This window comes from Pseudophryne corroboree, chromosome 3, assembly GCF_028390025.1.
Source record: "Pseudophryne corroboree isolate aPseCor3 chromosome 3, aPseCor3.hap2, whole genome shotgun sequence".
NCBI classification, from domain to species: domain Eukaryota; kingdom Metazoa; phylum Chordata; class Amphibia; order Anura; family Myobatrachidae; genus Pseudophryne; species Pseudophryne corroboree.
In genome coordinates, this window is record NC_086446.1 from 703,326,116 (window position 1) to 703,341,289 (window position 15,174).

General features: G+C 48.3%; 1 protein-coding gene across 2 annotated transcripts in view; it reads left to right on the forward strand.

Annotated features, from left to right (window-relative positions):
• The window catches only part of LGI1 (leucine rich glioma inactivated 1), a 60,616-nt gene that overhangs the window by 38,671 nt on the left and 6,771 nt on the right, over positions 1 to 15,174 (forward strand). For both annotated transcript variants that reach the window (XM_063962083.1, XM_063962084.1), the window contains one exon: positions 4,613 to 4,684. In XM_063962083.1, coding sequence (XP_063818153.1) covers positions 4,613 to 4,684 — 72 coding nt within the window. The remainder of the gene's footprint in view (positions 1 to 4,612; positions 4,685 to 15,174) is intronic.

The window sequence follows — 15,174 nt, forward strand, 5'->3', positions numbered from 1 at the left end:
AAATCTTACATTATTCAATCATTATATAGTAACTTAAGCAGAGACTGGGGGCCGAAATCGGGGGCCTTCGGTGCGCGCACATGACAGGGGTGCGCACGCTGTGAAAGGGGGTGCGCGGACACTACCGACGGGGGGCGTGCTGTGAGTCAGGGGGGGTGTGGACTCGCAGCACGCATCCATTTCCATGGAGATGGGGGGCGTGGACTCATGGCACGCCTCCATTTCCATGGAGACGGGGGTGGGGGGGAGTGGCCAGACCAGAGAGCCGGAAGATGCGCTGCACGCTGCCTGCCCTGCTCTCTGTGTGACAGGACCGGCCCACCACCATTTGCCAAAAGTGCCAGATGGGCAGCCCGGCCCTGAACTTAGGTAATAATATTTATTGTTGGTTGTTTACATGGTACCTGCCTGCTGCACTCTGAGTCTGTGTGACTGTCATCCAGATCACGATTCCTCACTCAGCCAGTAACTGACTGGCTGCCAGTCTGACTCTGCCTCTGTCCCTTGCTGCTGGATACTGGCAGCTGCTACTGTGTTGGGGCAGTGGCGGGCCCTTCCCTCCGATGCACAGTGCAGACGGTGGAACTCTGGGAGTGCAGGCAGGTACGCATGGCATCATGATGTCACGCGGTAGTCACGCAATGCACCTCGGGGAATGGTTTGGATGGCCAGGATATATTTATGGGGACCCTTGAGACCCAATGGGCCCTAGACAGGCACCTGTTAGTGCTCCTTGAGACCCGAGGTTGGCAACCACTGCTGTACAGCATTATCTACGTTGGCTGACAACATTGTTGATGAGTGGCGTCACACAAAAGTAGCCATGCTCATCTTTGCTGTGATACAGCATGCTGCAGCACAACTTTCTGCCTGGCATGCCAGAATGCCACTATTTGCAGCTGGAAATCCTTCCATTAATTACTAATGGAATTAATTGAGAATTTGCAGGCTGCGAATAGTCACAGCCTGGCACACCATGCAGCATGTCGCATAGCAGTAAGATGAGCATGGCTACATCTGTATGCAATTAAAAAGTTGACATAATTTTAGCATCAAGTGTCTCTAATACAGGCAAACATCTAATTTTCTTTCATTATCTGGTGATTACTTCTACAGTGTATAAAATCTCCCCATTACAATATCTGCACGTATTCGCTGAGTAACACCTACATACAGTATTACTCAGTGGTGGCCAGGTAACGCACTCCTGGCTGCGGTCACATACATTTATGCCAGGCAAGTGGTTAAGCTAAAAAACTCATTGGAGGTAATATCCATAGTCCACTGGATGCGCGCATAAAAAGCCTTGGTTCCACACCAATCTATGTAAATGGTTTTACCACAGCAGTGTCTGTATCGAGTTGGGTAGAGGATGCCAGCAGGTGTGATGACTGAGGTCATAATACCAACCCTGGCATCCCAACTGTTTTAAATGCAGACATAGGTGCAGGAGGTAGCTAAGCGTAATCCTTTCCCTCGTCCTAACCCTTCTTCCCCACAGCCTAAACCTAACCCCCGGTTCACGCAGCCTAACCTTAACCTTCTCTCCCCGCAGCCTAACCCTAACCCTCCTTGCAGGCTAACCCTCCCTCCCTGCAGCCTAAACATAACCCTCCCCGTGCAGCCTAAACCTAACCCTCCTCACGCAGCCTAACCTTAACCTTCTCTCCCCGCAGCCTAACCCTAACCCTCCTTGCAGGCTAACCCTCCCTCCCTGCAGCCTAAACATAACCCTCCCCGTGCAGCCTAAACCTAACCCTCCTCCCGCAGCCTAACCTTAACCTCAGTTCGGGATTCGGCCTGTTGGGATGTCAGCATAACACAGCCTAAACCTAACCCTCGGTTCCCGCAGCCTAACCCTAACCCTCCCTCCTTGCAGCCAGGTGTAGTATGTTATGCCGGCGGCCTGGATCCCGACACCCAGCATACCGGCACCGAGATCCCGACCGCCGGCATGCCGGCAGGGCGAACGCAAATGAGTCCCTTGTGGGATTGCTGCACTCGCCACACTGTGGGCACGGCGGTGCATATTTATTCTCCCTCCAGGGGGGTCATGGACCCCCAAGAGGGAGAATAGTTGTCGGCATGCCGGGTGTCGGGATTTCGGCACCAATATACTGAGCGCCGAGATCCCAACAGCCGGCATACTAAATACCACCCTTGCAGCCTAACCCTCCTTCCCTGCAGCCTAAACATAACCCTCCTCCCGCAGCCTAACCCTAACCTCAGTTCGGGATTCCGCCTGTTGTAATGTCGGCATGACAGGTGTCCCAGATTCCGCCGCAGGCATTTTGACTGTCTGGATCCCGAGCGCCGGGATACCAACTACATCCCTCTGCATCTTATACTAATGCTGTGGCCAATTTCTTTCAAAATGAGTTGCCCATTTACAGCACCAGGTGCCTGTGGAAATCTGTCTTGTGCGTCTTTAGACCATCAAAGTGCACAGTGCAGAACAGAAAGTTCCACACATGTGGTTTAAGTCCTGGGCCTAGCAATGACTTCTGTGGTATGATCTACATTCATGAGGCTGTCCTGTGGGTGGAATTTGGGAGACATGAAGCTTTTCAAAAAGCGGCCAGAGCTTGTCAGTTTGGCAGCATACTGTATATAGATGTGTATCTAGTATGGCGCAAGGTACACTGTTAATAGAAGGGTTGTGGCCAAGGACAGGGAACAAGGAACATGCATAAAACTCATAAATCATGAAAGGTTTATAAGGTAAATTACCATAAATAATATCTGCTTTGTGTAACCACTGGAAGGGAGGCCAGCTATCACTGTGTGAGCAGCCAGGAAAGACTTATGACTCATAAGTATTAACCCACGGAATGTTTAGCCTCCGCAGGTAAAGAAAGATTAAGAGAAAACGGATGGAACATGGAGGTGTGACTGGAGTGTGGATAATGAAAGGTTTAAGGCTTCTAACACTTTCTAAAAGGAACCAGGTCTGTCAGTTTGACAAAAAAACAGAAGAAAAAAAAAACAATTCACTATTCCTCACAAGAATGTAGTAAACCTACAGTACCTGCTTTATTGTATGTAAAAGGCTGCGGAAGGTTCGATGGTTCAAGTCACCTGTTAGCTAGAAAGGGGTTCCCTGTCTTACTGGATGCCAGCCAATCAGAAGTGTGCAGCACAGGCATTCCACACCTTTACCAAGAGCATATGCCTTGTTACAGCAGCAAAGGTATCTGTATTGATCCTGCCTCTTGTCAAAGCAAATAAAGCAAAGCTTGTAACTGAGTTTACATTACACCTAGATGGTGTTCTGCCTGTAATGAGCCTTTTTCCTTCTTCTCTTGCATCCAAATGTAGCTATTAAGGTACACACATACATCATCATCTATAATGTGCTCAGTGTCGGACTGCGGCATGAAGGGCCCACCAGGGGAATGCAGTGGTACAGGCCCATGCTTAGGGGTGTGGCCAGTCTCCAGAGGGAGTGTGGCTAGCCAACATAGAGGTTTGGCTAACCATTAGAGAATGTATGGTCTGGGCCCCTTTATAAATATATTCCATTCATGCATGATAATTTACCTCTGTAGAAAATGTATAGTCCTGCGCAGTATAATATAACATATGTATAATGTGTAATTCATGTGCACAGACTGAAATCTGATCCGGAGAGAAGGGGGTGGGCCCTCAGGTAGAGGGGCCTACCTGGGGTTTCCCTGTACCCCAGTGGGCCAGTCAACCTTGAATGTGCTACAAAAATCTATAGCACCAGACATTCGGTACAATAAATCCTATATAAAACCAGGACATACAAGGTAACATACACAGCTATGAGCAACTTTGGGAGATTCAGATTTGTACACGTCTAAGTTGCATCTCCACTTACAAATAAATGGGAGCTAAGTGGGCAGCAACTCAATATTCATACACCGAATAAGGGGGGGGGGAGAGATGTATAAAGCCTTGGAGAGTAATAAAGTGGAGAGAGATAAAGTACCAACTAATCAGCTCCTAACTGCCATGTTACAGGCTGTTTAAAAAATGTCAGGAGCTGATTAGTTGGTATTTCATCTCTCTCTACTTTATTTCTCTCCAAGCTTTGAAACATTTCCCACACTGTTGCAAGCATGACATATAAATTACTTCTAAATAGTGTACCCACAATCACTGAATGCTCCTAGCTTATTTACTTATTGATACATTCTATCTATCTATCTATCTATCTATCTATCTATCTATCTATCTATCTATCTATCTATCTATCTATCTAGCCAGAGCACTGTATTCACTGTGAGTAATCGTCGTTGTGGACAATTAACCTTACAGCAGTAGATACCCCTGCCCTAACCACTAAACCAACCCTAATACCCTATCCGAAATACCCTAACCTAAACTAACCCTAATCCTTTAACCTCTAACCTTTATACTCTAACCCTAAAAGGCAGACTGGATAGGCCATTTGGTTCTTATCTGCCATCAAATTCTATGTTTCAAATGAATATGATGAGGCTTTTTAGGTGTTGTTTCAACATTGTAATAAATATCTGATAAGAAATTTATTTGTACATTGTATACTAATTATCATGTCAGTTGTTAGCTGCTAAAGTCTATTCTATGACCTTTATGTAATGTTGCTATTCCACTTGCTTTACAGGAGCCTGGCCAATAACAACCTGCAATCTCTTCCAAAGGATGTCTTCAAAGGACTGGATTCACTCACTAACGTGTAAGACAGGAATGAAAAGTAAACTTTTATAAACGTCTTTAAAAAAATACAGCACACATTTGAATAGTTACATTGTATCTTATTAATGAACTTTTGTATAGCATCAGAGCACATTTTTCATCATTCAGTATCACAATAATTTGAGCATGTTTAGAACAGATGGTTTGAGTTCTGTTAAATGAAGCAAAGTGATTGGTTGCAGGGATATTTCACTTGTGACCTTGCCACAGGCTGCAGAGTGTCCCTTGTGTCTCAATGATGTCACTTGTTCCTAGTGAATTGATAGTCTGTGTCACAACTGAGGGCCTGAGCTGACGGGAGGCAGCCTCAGTTGTAGGGGCTGAGATGTACCGGAACCTGGGAGGTTGTATCAGACCCCTGGACATGTAAGTAACATGAATAATAACTGCCCGAAGGCGTGACCACGACAACTTGGATAAAAGTCAATGATGTTTATTATGACAACTCCGCAACACAGCAGCAGTAAAAGAAAACGTAAAAGTCAGCAAAGAATAAATACAGTTCCTGGGTACTACAGGATGGCAGGAGCCACAGGGCACTGGTAGTGTGAGATAGTTCTTATGATCTTCTAGATGGAAAGTCCTTACCAGGCCCGACTGTAGCAATGGAGATAACCCAGGATTGTGCCAGCTGGTGTTCCAGGAAAAGCTGGGTTGCTGAAGATAAAACAGCTGCTGTGGATACTGGCTGGAACCAGACTGTTGTTAGCACGGAGTGGATACTGGCTGGAACCAGTTAAATAATAAATGAACTTGGGAGCGATGAAATATGAACTGAAATGTAGAACTTGAGAGCGGAGAAATAATAATACCGGTGGAGAGTGGTAAAGTGTAGAAAGGACACCGGCCCTTTAAGGGAAGCTGTACTCTGCTGGAAGCTGAGCTGGAAGCAGGTAATGTTGTAGCTGGAAACAGATGAATCCACAATGGATTGGAGAGTCAGGCTACACCGCAGGTGGAATGCTGGTGCGGGTCTCTATGGTGGAAGTCTTGAGACAGGAGCTGGAACCTGGAAGACAATCACAGGAGAGAGACAAACAGGAACTAGGTTTGACAACCAAAGCACTGACGCCTTCCTTGCTCAGGCACAGTGTATTTATACCTGCAGCAAGGAAGGGATTGGCTAGGCAATTATGCAGATTAACAATACTGACAACAGATTGGAGGAAATGATCAGCTGACAGAATCCAAGATGGCTGCGCCCATGCAGACACTTGGAGGGAAGTTTGGTTTGTAATCCATGTGGTAATGAAAACAGTAATGGCGGCGCCGGCCACTGGAGACAGGAGACGCCAGGCTGACAAGTGCACATCCAACCACGCGGACACAGCGGAGGCCGCGGCTGACGTAATCGCCACTCTGACACTCTGCATGCAGAAGCTCAGGGACGGCGGCGGAGGCCGCGGGAGACGCCATGCCAGATGTAATAAGGCGTTACTGTGACAGCGTCTCAGAGAGACAGGAGAGGATGCAGGAATGTGAACATTAGGATAACAGATGGGATCCGGTCCTGGAGCGCTGAGCCAGCCTTAGGAGGCATCTGATGGGTAAGAAATGGCGTCCAGATACCCGGATCGTGACAGCACCCCCCCCTTTAGGAGTGGCCCCAGGACACTTCTTTGGCTTTTGAGGAAACTTGGAATGGAATCTCCGGACCAAGGCAGGAGCATGGACATCAGAAGCATTGGTCCATGAACGTTCCTCAGGGCCGTAACCCTTCCAGTCAATAAGATACTGTAGTTGACCGTAACGGTGACGTGAGTCCAGGATCTTGGCCACTTCATACTCAACGCCTCGTTGAGTTTGGACTTTCGGAGTTGGAGGAAGTGAGGAATGAAACCGATTCAAGATCAGCGGTTTCAACAGGGAAACATGGAATGTCCTGGGTATTTTTAAGAAGGGAGGCAACTGGAGTCTGTAAGCAACAGGATTGATGACTTGTTCAATCTTGAAAGGACCGATATAGCGAGGTGCAAACTTCATACTGGGAACTCTTAACCTCAAATTCTTCGTGGATAACCATACCCGATCACCCACCTTGAGAGCAGGAACTGCTCGACGCTTCTTATCCGCAAACTTCTTGTACCTGAACGATGCCTTGAGCAGAGCTGATCGTACGCTCTTCCAGATATTGGCAAACTGATGCAAGGTGATATCCACTGCGGGAACAGAAGTTGCTGGAAGCGGTTGGAACTCAGGAACTTTAGGGTGGAATCCAAAGTTAGTGAAGAATGGTGTTGAAGCAGATGAAGAATGATACTGGTTGTTATGACAGAACTCGGCCCAGGGAAGTAATTGAACCCAGTCATCTTGAGAGGAGGACACATAGATGCGGAGGAAGGCCTCCAAGTCCTGATTCACCCTCTCGGTTTGACCATTGGTCTGAGGATGGTAAGCCGTGGAAAACTTTAGCTTGACTTGGAGGACTTGACATAAACTTCGCCAGAATTTGGCTGTGAATTGAACTCCTCGATCTGAGATAATTTCTTCAGGAAGACCGTGGAGTCGGAAGATCTCTTGTATGAATACTTGAGCCAACTTGGAAGCTGACGGAAGACCGGTGAGAGGAATGAAGTGTGCCATCTTGGTGAACCGGTCAACTACCACCCAGATGGTATTGAACTTGTTGCACATGGGTAAGTCTGTAATGAAATCCATCGACAAGTGGGTCCATGGTCGACGGGGAACGGATAGTGGAACCAGTTGCCCCGCAGGCGACTGACGGGATACTTTATGTTGGGCACACTTTGGGCAAGATGCAATAAACTCCAAGACGTCCTTTTTCAGAGTTGGCCACCAATAGGACCTAGAGATAAACTCCAGGGTTTTTTGGATACCTGTATGTCCGGCAAAACGGGAAGCATGGGCCCAATGCATGAGCTTCTTCCTTAGCATCGGCTTCACAAAACGTTTCACTGATGGGGGCGTAGAGTCCATCCCTACCGTGGAGAATGCCAACGGATTTATAATAGGATGCTTGTCTGAAGACTCTGACTCATTTTCTTGCTCCCATGAGCGGGAAAGGGCATCGGCCTTGCGATTCTGAGAGCCCGGACAGAACTGGAGTTTAAAGTCGAACCTGGAAAAGAAAAGTGCCCATCTGGCCTGACGAGGGTTGAGACATTGTGCGCCCTTCAGGTATAAAAGGTTCTTGTGGTCTGTAAGTATGGTGATTGAATGAGAAGCTCCCTCCAACAGATACCTCCACTCTTCTAGAGCGAGCTTGATGGCTAGCAACTCCTGGTCGCCAATGGCATAGTTGCGCTCAGCTGGGGAGAACTTCCGGGAGAAGAAACTGCAAGGGTGTAAATGGCCATCTTTAGCCCTCTGAGATAACACCGCTCCTACTCCAACGGAGGAGGCATCCACCTCTAAGATGAAAGGAGAGTCGATGTCAGGCTGTTTCAGAACAGGCGCAGAGATGAACCTTTGTTTTAAAAGATGAAATGCTTGCATGGCTTCTTCAGACCACTTGGACGGGTTAGCACCCTTCTTAGTGAAAGCAGTAATAGGCGCCACAATGGGGGAAAAGTCTCGTATAAACTTTCGGTAATAGTTGGCGAACCCTAAGAACCTCTGGACCCCTTTGAGGGTTAAGGGTACCGGCCAATTTTGGATTGCTTGTAGTTTCTCAGGATCCATCTCTAGTCCGGAACCGGACACAATGTACCCTAGAAACGGAATGGACTTGACTTCAAAGACGCATTTTTCTAATTTGCAATAGAGATGATTGACACGGAGACGGGACAGAACCTCTTTAACCCAAAAACGATGTTCCTCTAAATCGTTGGCAAAAATGAGGATATCGTCTAGATAGACCACGACATGACGGTATAGAATGTCTCTGAAGATCTCATTGACAAAATGCTGGAAGACAGCTGGAGCATTGCTCAATCCGAAGGGCATGACAAGGTACTCATAATGTCCGTCACGGGTGTTAAAGGCGGTCTTCCACTCGTCACCCTCACGGATCCGGATGAGATTGTATGCACCTCGCAAGTCCAGCTTTGTAAAGATGGTAGCTCCGCTAACTCTGTCAAAGAGCTCAGTAATCAGGGGTAAAGGATAACGGTTCTTGATGGTAATGTCGTTCAAACCTCTGTAGTCGATGCACGGCCGCAGACCACCATCTTTCTTTTTTACAAAAAAGAAGCCTGCGCCGGCTGGAGAAGAAGAAGGTCGAATGAACCCCTTTGCTAGGTTCTCTTTAATATATTCCTCCATAGAATGCGTCTCAGGCAGAGACAACGGATAAGTTCGGCCTCGAGGTGGAACCTTCCCTGGAACGAGATCAATCGGACAGTCCCATTCTCTATGAGGAGGAAGGATATCAGCAGAAGCTTTACTGAACACATCCGTGAAATCTTGATATGGAGGAGGTGGAACATCAGACGACCTGGGGGAGGAAGAACAGACAGGCAATACTTTAAACAAACATGTCTCAGCACAGGAGGAACCCCATGCCAGGATTTGCGTAGTCGTCCAATCAATTGTAGGATTGTGAAGACGGAGCCATGGAAGGCCCAGGACCACAGGATGTGTGGCTCTTGGAATCACTAAAAAAGAAATAAGTTCGGAATGAAGAACTCCCACTCTCAGACGAACTGGTAGAGTCCTTAAAGAAATGACTGCATCAAAAATTTTGCTGCCATCCACGGCAGTTAAAGAAATGGACGAAGGAAGTCTCTCGGTGGGTAGGGACCACCGTTTAACATAGGCTTCGGTAATAAAGTTCCCAGCTGCTCCGGAATCAAGGAGGGCAATGACGTTCCGATAACGTTGAGCAACTTGAAGCGAGACTGGGAGATTACAATCTTGAGGAGATGGAGAGGAGATCATTACTCCTAGCCGGCCCTCTCCTTGGCGAGCTAGGATTTGGAGTTTCCCGGACGTTTGGGACAGGCATTAATGGTGTGAGACGGAGCTGCACAATAGAGACAGAGAAACTCGGAGAGACGTCTTCGGCGCTCAGCAGGAGTTAAACGGGAACGGCCAAGTTGCATGGGCTCATCTTTAGATGGTGACAGTTGACGAGGAGGAGGAGCAGAAGATTTTGGAGCAGATGATCTTCCACGCTCAGTTGCTCTCTCTCTGAAACGTAAATCAACTTTCGTGCAGAGTGAGATTAGCTCATCTAACTTAGAAGGTAAGTCTCTGGTAGCTAACTCATCTTTAATACGCTCAGATAAGCCATGCCAGAATGCAGCATACAGGGCCTCGTCGTTCCATGCCAGTTCGGATGCCAGGATCTGGAACTGTATCAGATATTGTCCTACAGTACGTGACCCCTGGCGTAAACGGAGAATCTCGGATGAAGCTGAGGTTACCCGGCCTGGCTCGTCGAAGATGCGCCTGAATGTTGACACAAAGGCAGTGTAGGAAGATAGCAGGGTGTCAGACCTCTCCCATAACGGTGATGCCCAATCAAGGGCTGAGCCACTGAGAAGAGAAATAATGTAGGCAATTTTTGTACGGTCACTGGGAAAATTGCCAGGTTGTAGCTCAAACTGAATCTCACACTGGTTGAGAAATCCCCTGCAGAATCTTGGAGATCCGTCAAATTTTGCTGGCGTTGGAAGATGAAGACGTGGAGCAGAAATGGGTAAGGTGGGTGGGGTTATAGCTGGAGTCACTGTGGTTGACGCACCAGACGCGCCTGATCCACGGAGAGTTGTCTGAATCCCATCCAGCCGAGTAGAGAGATCCTGGAGACAGCAGATGATGTGGCCCTGTGCAGCCTCCTGATGTTCTAGTCGGGCTGCCAGTTCTTGCATCGGCCTGGCCGCTTGATCCTGGTCTCCGGCTGGATTCATTAGGTCAGTGCTTACTGTCACAACTGAGGGCCTGAGCTGACGGGAGGCAGCCTCAGTTGTAGGGGCTGAGATGTACCGGAACCTGGGAGGTTGTATCAGACCCCTGGACATGTAAGTAACATGAATAATAACTGCCCGAAGGCGTGACCACGACAACTTGGATAAAAGTCAATGATGTTTATTATGACAACTCCGCAACACAGCAGCAGTAAAAGAAAACGTAAAAGTCAGCAAAGAATAAATACAGTTCCTGGGTACTACAGGATGGCAGGAGCCACAGGGCACTGGTAGTGTGAGATAGTTCTTATGATCTTCTAGATGGAAAGTCCTTACCAGGCCCGACTGTAGCAATGGAGATAACCCAGGATTGTGCCAGCTGGTGTTCCAGGAAAAGCTGGGTTGCTGAAGATAAAACAGCTGCTGTGGATACTGGCTGGAACCAGACTGTTGTTAGCACGGAGTGGATACTGGCTGTAACCAGTTAAATAATAAATGAACTTGGGAGCGATGAAATATGAACTGAAATGTAGAACTTGAGAGCGGAGAAATAATAATACCGGTGGAGAGTGGTAAAGTGTAGAAAGGACACCGGCCCTTTAAGGGAAGCTGTACTCTGCTGGAAGCTGAGCTGGAAGCAGGTAATGTTGTAGCTGGAAACAGATGAATCCACAATGGATTGGAGAGTCAGGCTACACCGCAGGTGGAATGCTGGTGCGGGTCTCTATGGTGGAAGTCTTGAGACAGGAGCTGGAACCTGGAAGACAATCACAGGAGAGAGACAAACAGGAACTAGGTTTGACAACCAAAGCACTGACGCCTTCCTTGCTCAGGCACAGTGTATTTATACCTGCAGCAAGGAAGGGATTGGCTAGGCAATTATGCAGATTAACAATACTGACAACAGATTGGAGGAAATGATCAGCTGACAGAATCCAAGATGGCTGCGCCCATGCAGACACTTGGAGGGAAGTTTGGTTTGTAATCCATGTGGTAATGAAAACAGTAATGGCGGCGCCGGCCACTGGAGACAGGAGACGCCAGGCTGACAAGTGCACATCCAACCACGCGGACACAGCGGAGGCCGCGGCTGACGTAATCGCCACTCTGACACTCTGCATGCAGAAGCTCAGGGACGGCGGCGGAGGCCGCGGGAGACGCCATGCCAGATGTAATAAGGCGTTACTGTGACAGCGTCTCAGAGAGACAGGAGAGGATGCAGGAATGTGAACATTAGGATAACAGATGGGATCCGGTCCTGGAGCGCTGAGCCAGCCTCAGGAGGCATCTGATGGGTAAGAAATGGCGTCCAGATACCCGGATCGTGACAGTCTGCCATTGTCTGAATGATGTAGTTCTGATCCCGGTGGTCGGGATCCCAGCGGTCAGCATACAGGTGCCAGGATACCGGCCACCAGAATGCCGGCAGGGGGCTGAGGGCTATTCCCACTTGTGGGTATCCATAACACCAATAGGCCCTCATTCCGAGTTGTTCGCTCGCTAGCCGCTTTTCGCAGCAGTGCACACGCTAAGCCGCCGCCTACTGGGAGTGAATCTTAGCTTAGCAGAATTGCGAACGAAGTATTCGCAATATTGCGAAAAGATTTTTCTTTGCAGTTTCTGAGTAGCTCGACACTTACTCTGCCACTGCGATCAGTTCAGTCAGTTTCGTTCCTGGTTTGATGTCACAAACACACCCAGCGTCCGCCCAGGCACTCCCCCGTTTCTCCAGCCACTCTCGCGTTTTTCCCAGAAACGGCAGCGTTTTTTCACACACACCCATAAAACGTCCAGTTTCCGCCCAGAAACACCCACTTCCTGTCAATCACACTCCGATCAGCAGAACGAAGAAACAACCTCGTAATGCCGTGAGTAAAATACCAAACTTCTTAGCAAATTTACTTGGCGCAGCCGCAGTGCGAACATTGCGCATGCGCAGTTAGCGGAAAATCGCACCGATGCGAAGGAAAATAACGAGCGAACAACTCGGAATGAGGGCCATAGAGTGGGAAATAACTTGTGGCGAGCGCAGCGAGCCCGCAATGGGCTTCATTGCACTTGCCCCCCTGCCGGCATTCTGGTGGCTGGGATCCTAGCATTGGCTGCTGACCGCCGGGATCCCAACCGCTGTTATCCCGAACCCAACCCGTATGAACCAATGAAAACACTGACTGCACAAGCGTAAGCAAGAGGTACTCTTTACAGGCTGTAAAATATTTTAATTGAAAAATAACCCCCAGAAAATAGCAATCATTGTATAATTAAACAGTATTTTACCAAAGACTCAGTCATATCTGTAGTATCTTGGTGCTTTCAAAAGCAGGAAAATCCTGTGTTCTTCAAACTTTGCCAATAATCCTCAATTGATCTGGAATATCAAATTATACTTTTATTTAATCCATAAACAGTTTTTTTTTAGACATGTTTAATGGAAAACCTTAATTAATTGTATGTCTGGATAGACTTTACTGACAGAGCAATTCACATGAAGAAAATGATAAGATAAATATGAGCTTTGAAAGGAAATGAGTCACGATCTATTCCAGTATCTCCTCCCTTACTGCACAAATATTCCGGTTACATGCAGAAGATAATGAGCTGAGCATGTTATAAGCTGAAACAGTATCATTGTTTACAATGAGTCAAGTGCCAGATCCAGGGATCTCTTCAGGGTGTGTGGCCATGTCTGATGGTGGCCTGTAGCCCGCTGATTTAATCACCTTACCGTGTATGTGACTATGGCCCTTATGGCATGCGTCCTGGAAGCGGCTGCAATGTGTAAGGTCATGCACGTGCACTACAGCCACTGCACGTGCGCAGATGGACGCGGCCGATGAATGCGGTCACGCGGCTGCGTCCATATCACAATCAGCCCCTATATTCATGATACAATATAATCAAGTTTTATATGTTTCCCCCTGTTTCAGTAGTGAGATGATTAAATCTTTGGCAGCTTGATAACAATTAATTTGACCAACTCATTACCATTGTACAGTATATGGGCTAACATTCTTACTGCTGAGTTTGTGTTTAAAAGGTAACATTAAGTGAGAGGATTCTGTTATTTGGGAACCTCCACCAGGATAAGAATAACTGATGTATGTGGAATGATGCAGTGGCGTAACTAGAAATTTTTCTCCCCCAAGCCAAAAAATTCTTCGCCCCCCCCCCCCCCATAATTGGCACTAGTAAAGGGAGAACGCGCGCCGCCAAAAAGGGGTGTGGTTTTGTTGGAATGGGCGTGGCTTCGCGCAAAGGGGCGTGGCATTGCAGGAAAAGACTACCTTATACCCCAGTTTTGCAACCTGCATGCCCAGACGTTAGCCACCACAGGAAAGAAAAATAATCCTGATTCATGCCCCTTACATTATTTGTCATTTTTCCTCCTTATAGTAATGCCCAGTATACATTATTCCACATACTGCAATGGCCTTAGCCATTATGCCACACACAACAATGCACATGACACAATATGCACACACTGTAATGCCCCCGACACATTATGCCACACACCGTAATGCCCCCGACACATTATGACAGGAATCGCAATGCCCGTTATACATTATGCTACACACCGTATCTGTGACACAGTATGACACACACCGCAATGCCCGTTATACATTATGCCACACCGCAATGACCCCGAGACATTATACCACAATGCCCGTGATATAGTATACAACACACCGTAATGCCTGACACATTATGACACACACCGCAATGTCCGTGATACATTATGCCACACACCGTAATGCCCATTACACATTAAGTTCTACAGTAAGGCTTCTAATTACTTTTAAATTACCTGCTCGTTGCCAGGGGTTTCATGCTCTTTGTTCCATGCACGGTGCCAGGGGTTTTCATGCTCAGGGTGTCATGCTCGTTGCCAGGGGTTTCATGCACTGGGTGTCATGCTCGTTGCCAGGGGTTTCATGCACTGGGTGTCATGCTCGTTGCCAGGGGTTTCATGCACTGGGTGTCATGCTCGTTGCTAGGGGGTAGTGCTTGTTGCTAGGGCTGTGCTCCCAGTGCCACATATGCCCCCAGTACCAGTTATTCCCCCACAGTGCCAGGTATATGCCCCCAGTGCCAGATATTCCCCCACAGTGCCACATATGCCCCCTCAGTGCCTGCTCCCCCCCAGTGCCAGATATTCCCCCACAGTGCCAGGTATATGCCCCCAGTGCCAGATATTCCCCCACAGTGCCAGGTATATGCCCCCAGTGCCAGATAGTCCCCCACAGTGCCAGGTATATGCCCCCAGTGCCAGATAGTCCCCCACAGTGCCAGGTATATGCCCCCAGTGCCAGATATTCCACCACAGTGCCAGGTATATGCCCCCAGTGCCAGATAGTCCCCCACAGTGCCAGGTATATGCCCCCAGTGCCAGATAGTCCCCCACAGTGCCAGGTATATGCCCCCAGTGCCAGATAGTCCCCCACAGTGCCAGGTATATGCCCCCAGTGCCAGCTTTTCCCCCACAGTGCCAGGTATATGCCCCCAGTGCCAGATAGTCCCCCACAGTGCCAGGTATATGCCCCCAGTGCCAGATAGTCCCCCACTGTGCCTGCTCCCCTCCCCCTCCTTTGTGTTGGAGGGACACGGAGCGCACAGCGCGCGCCCCCCTGTGTCCCTCCTGGCTTTCCAGCTGTCTAATAAA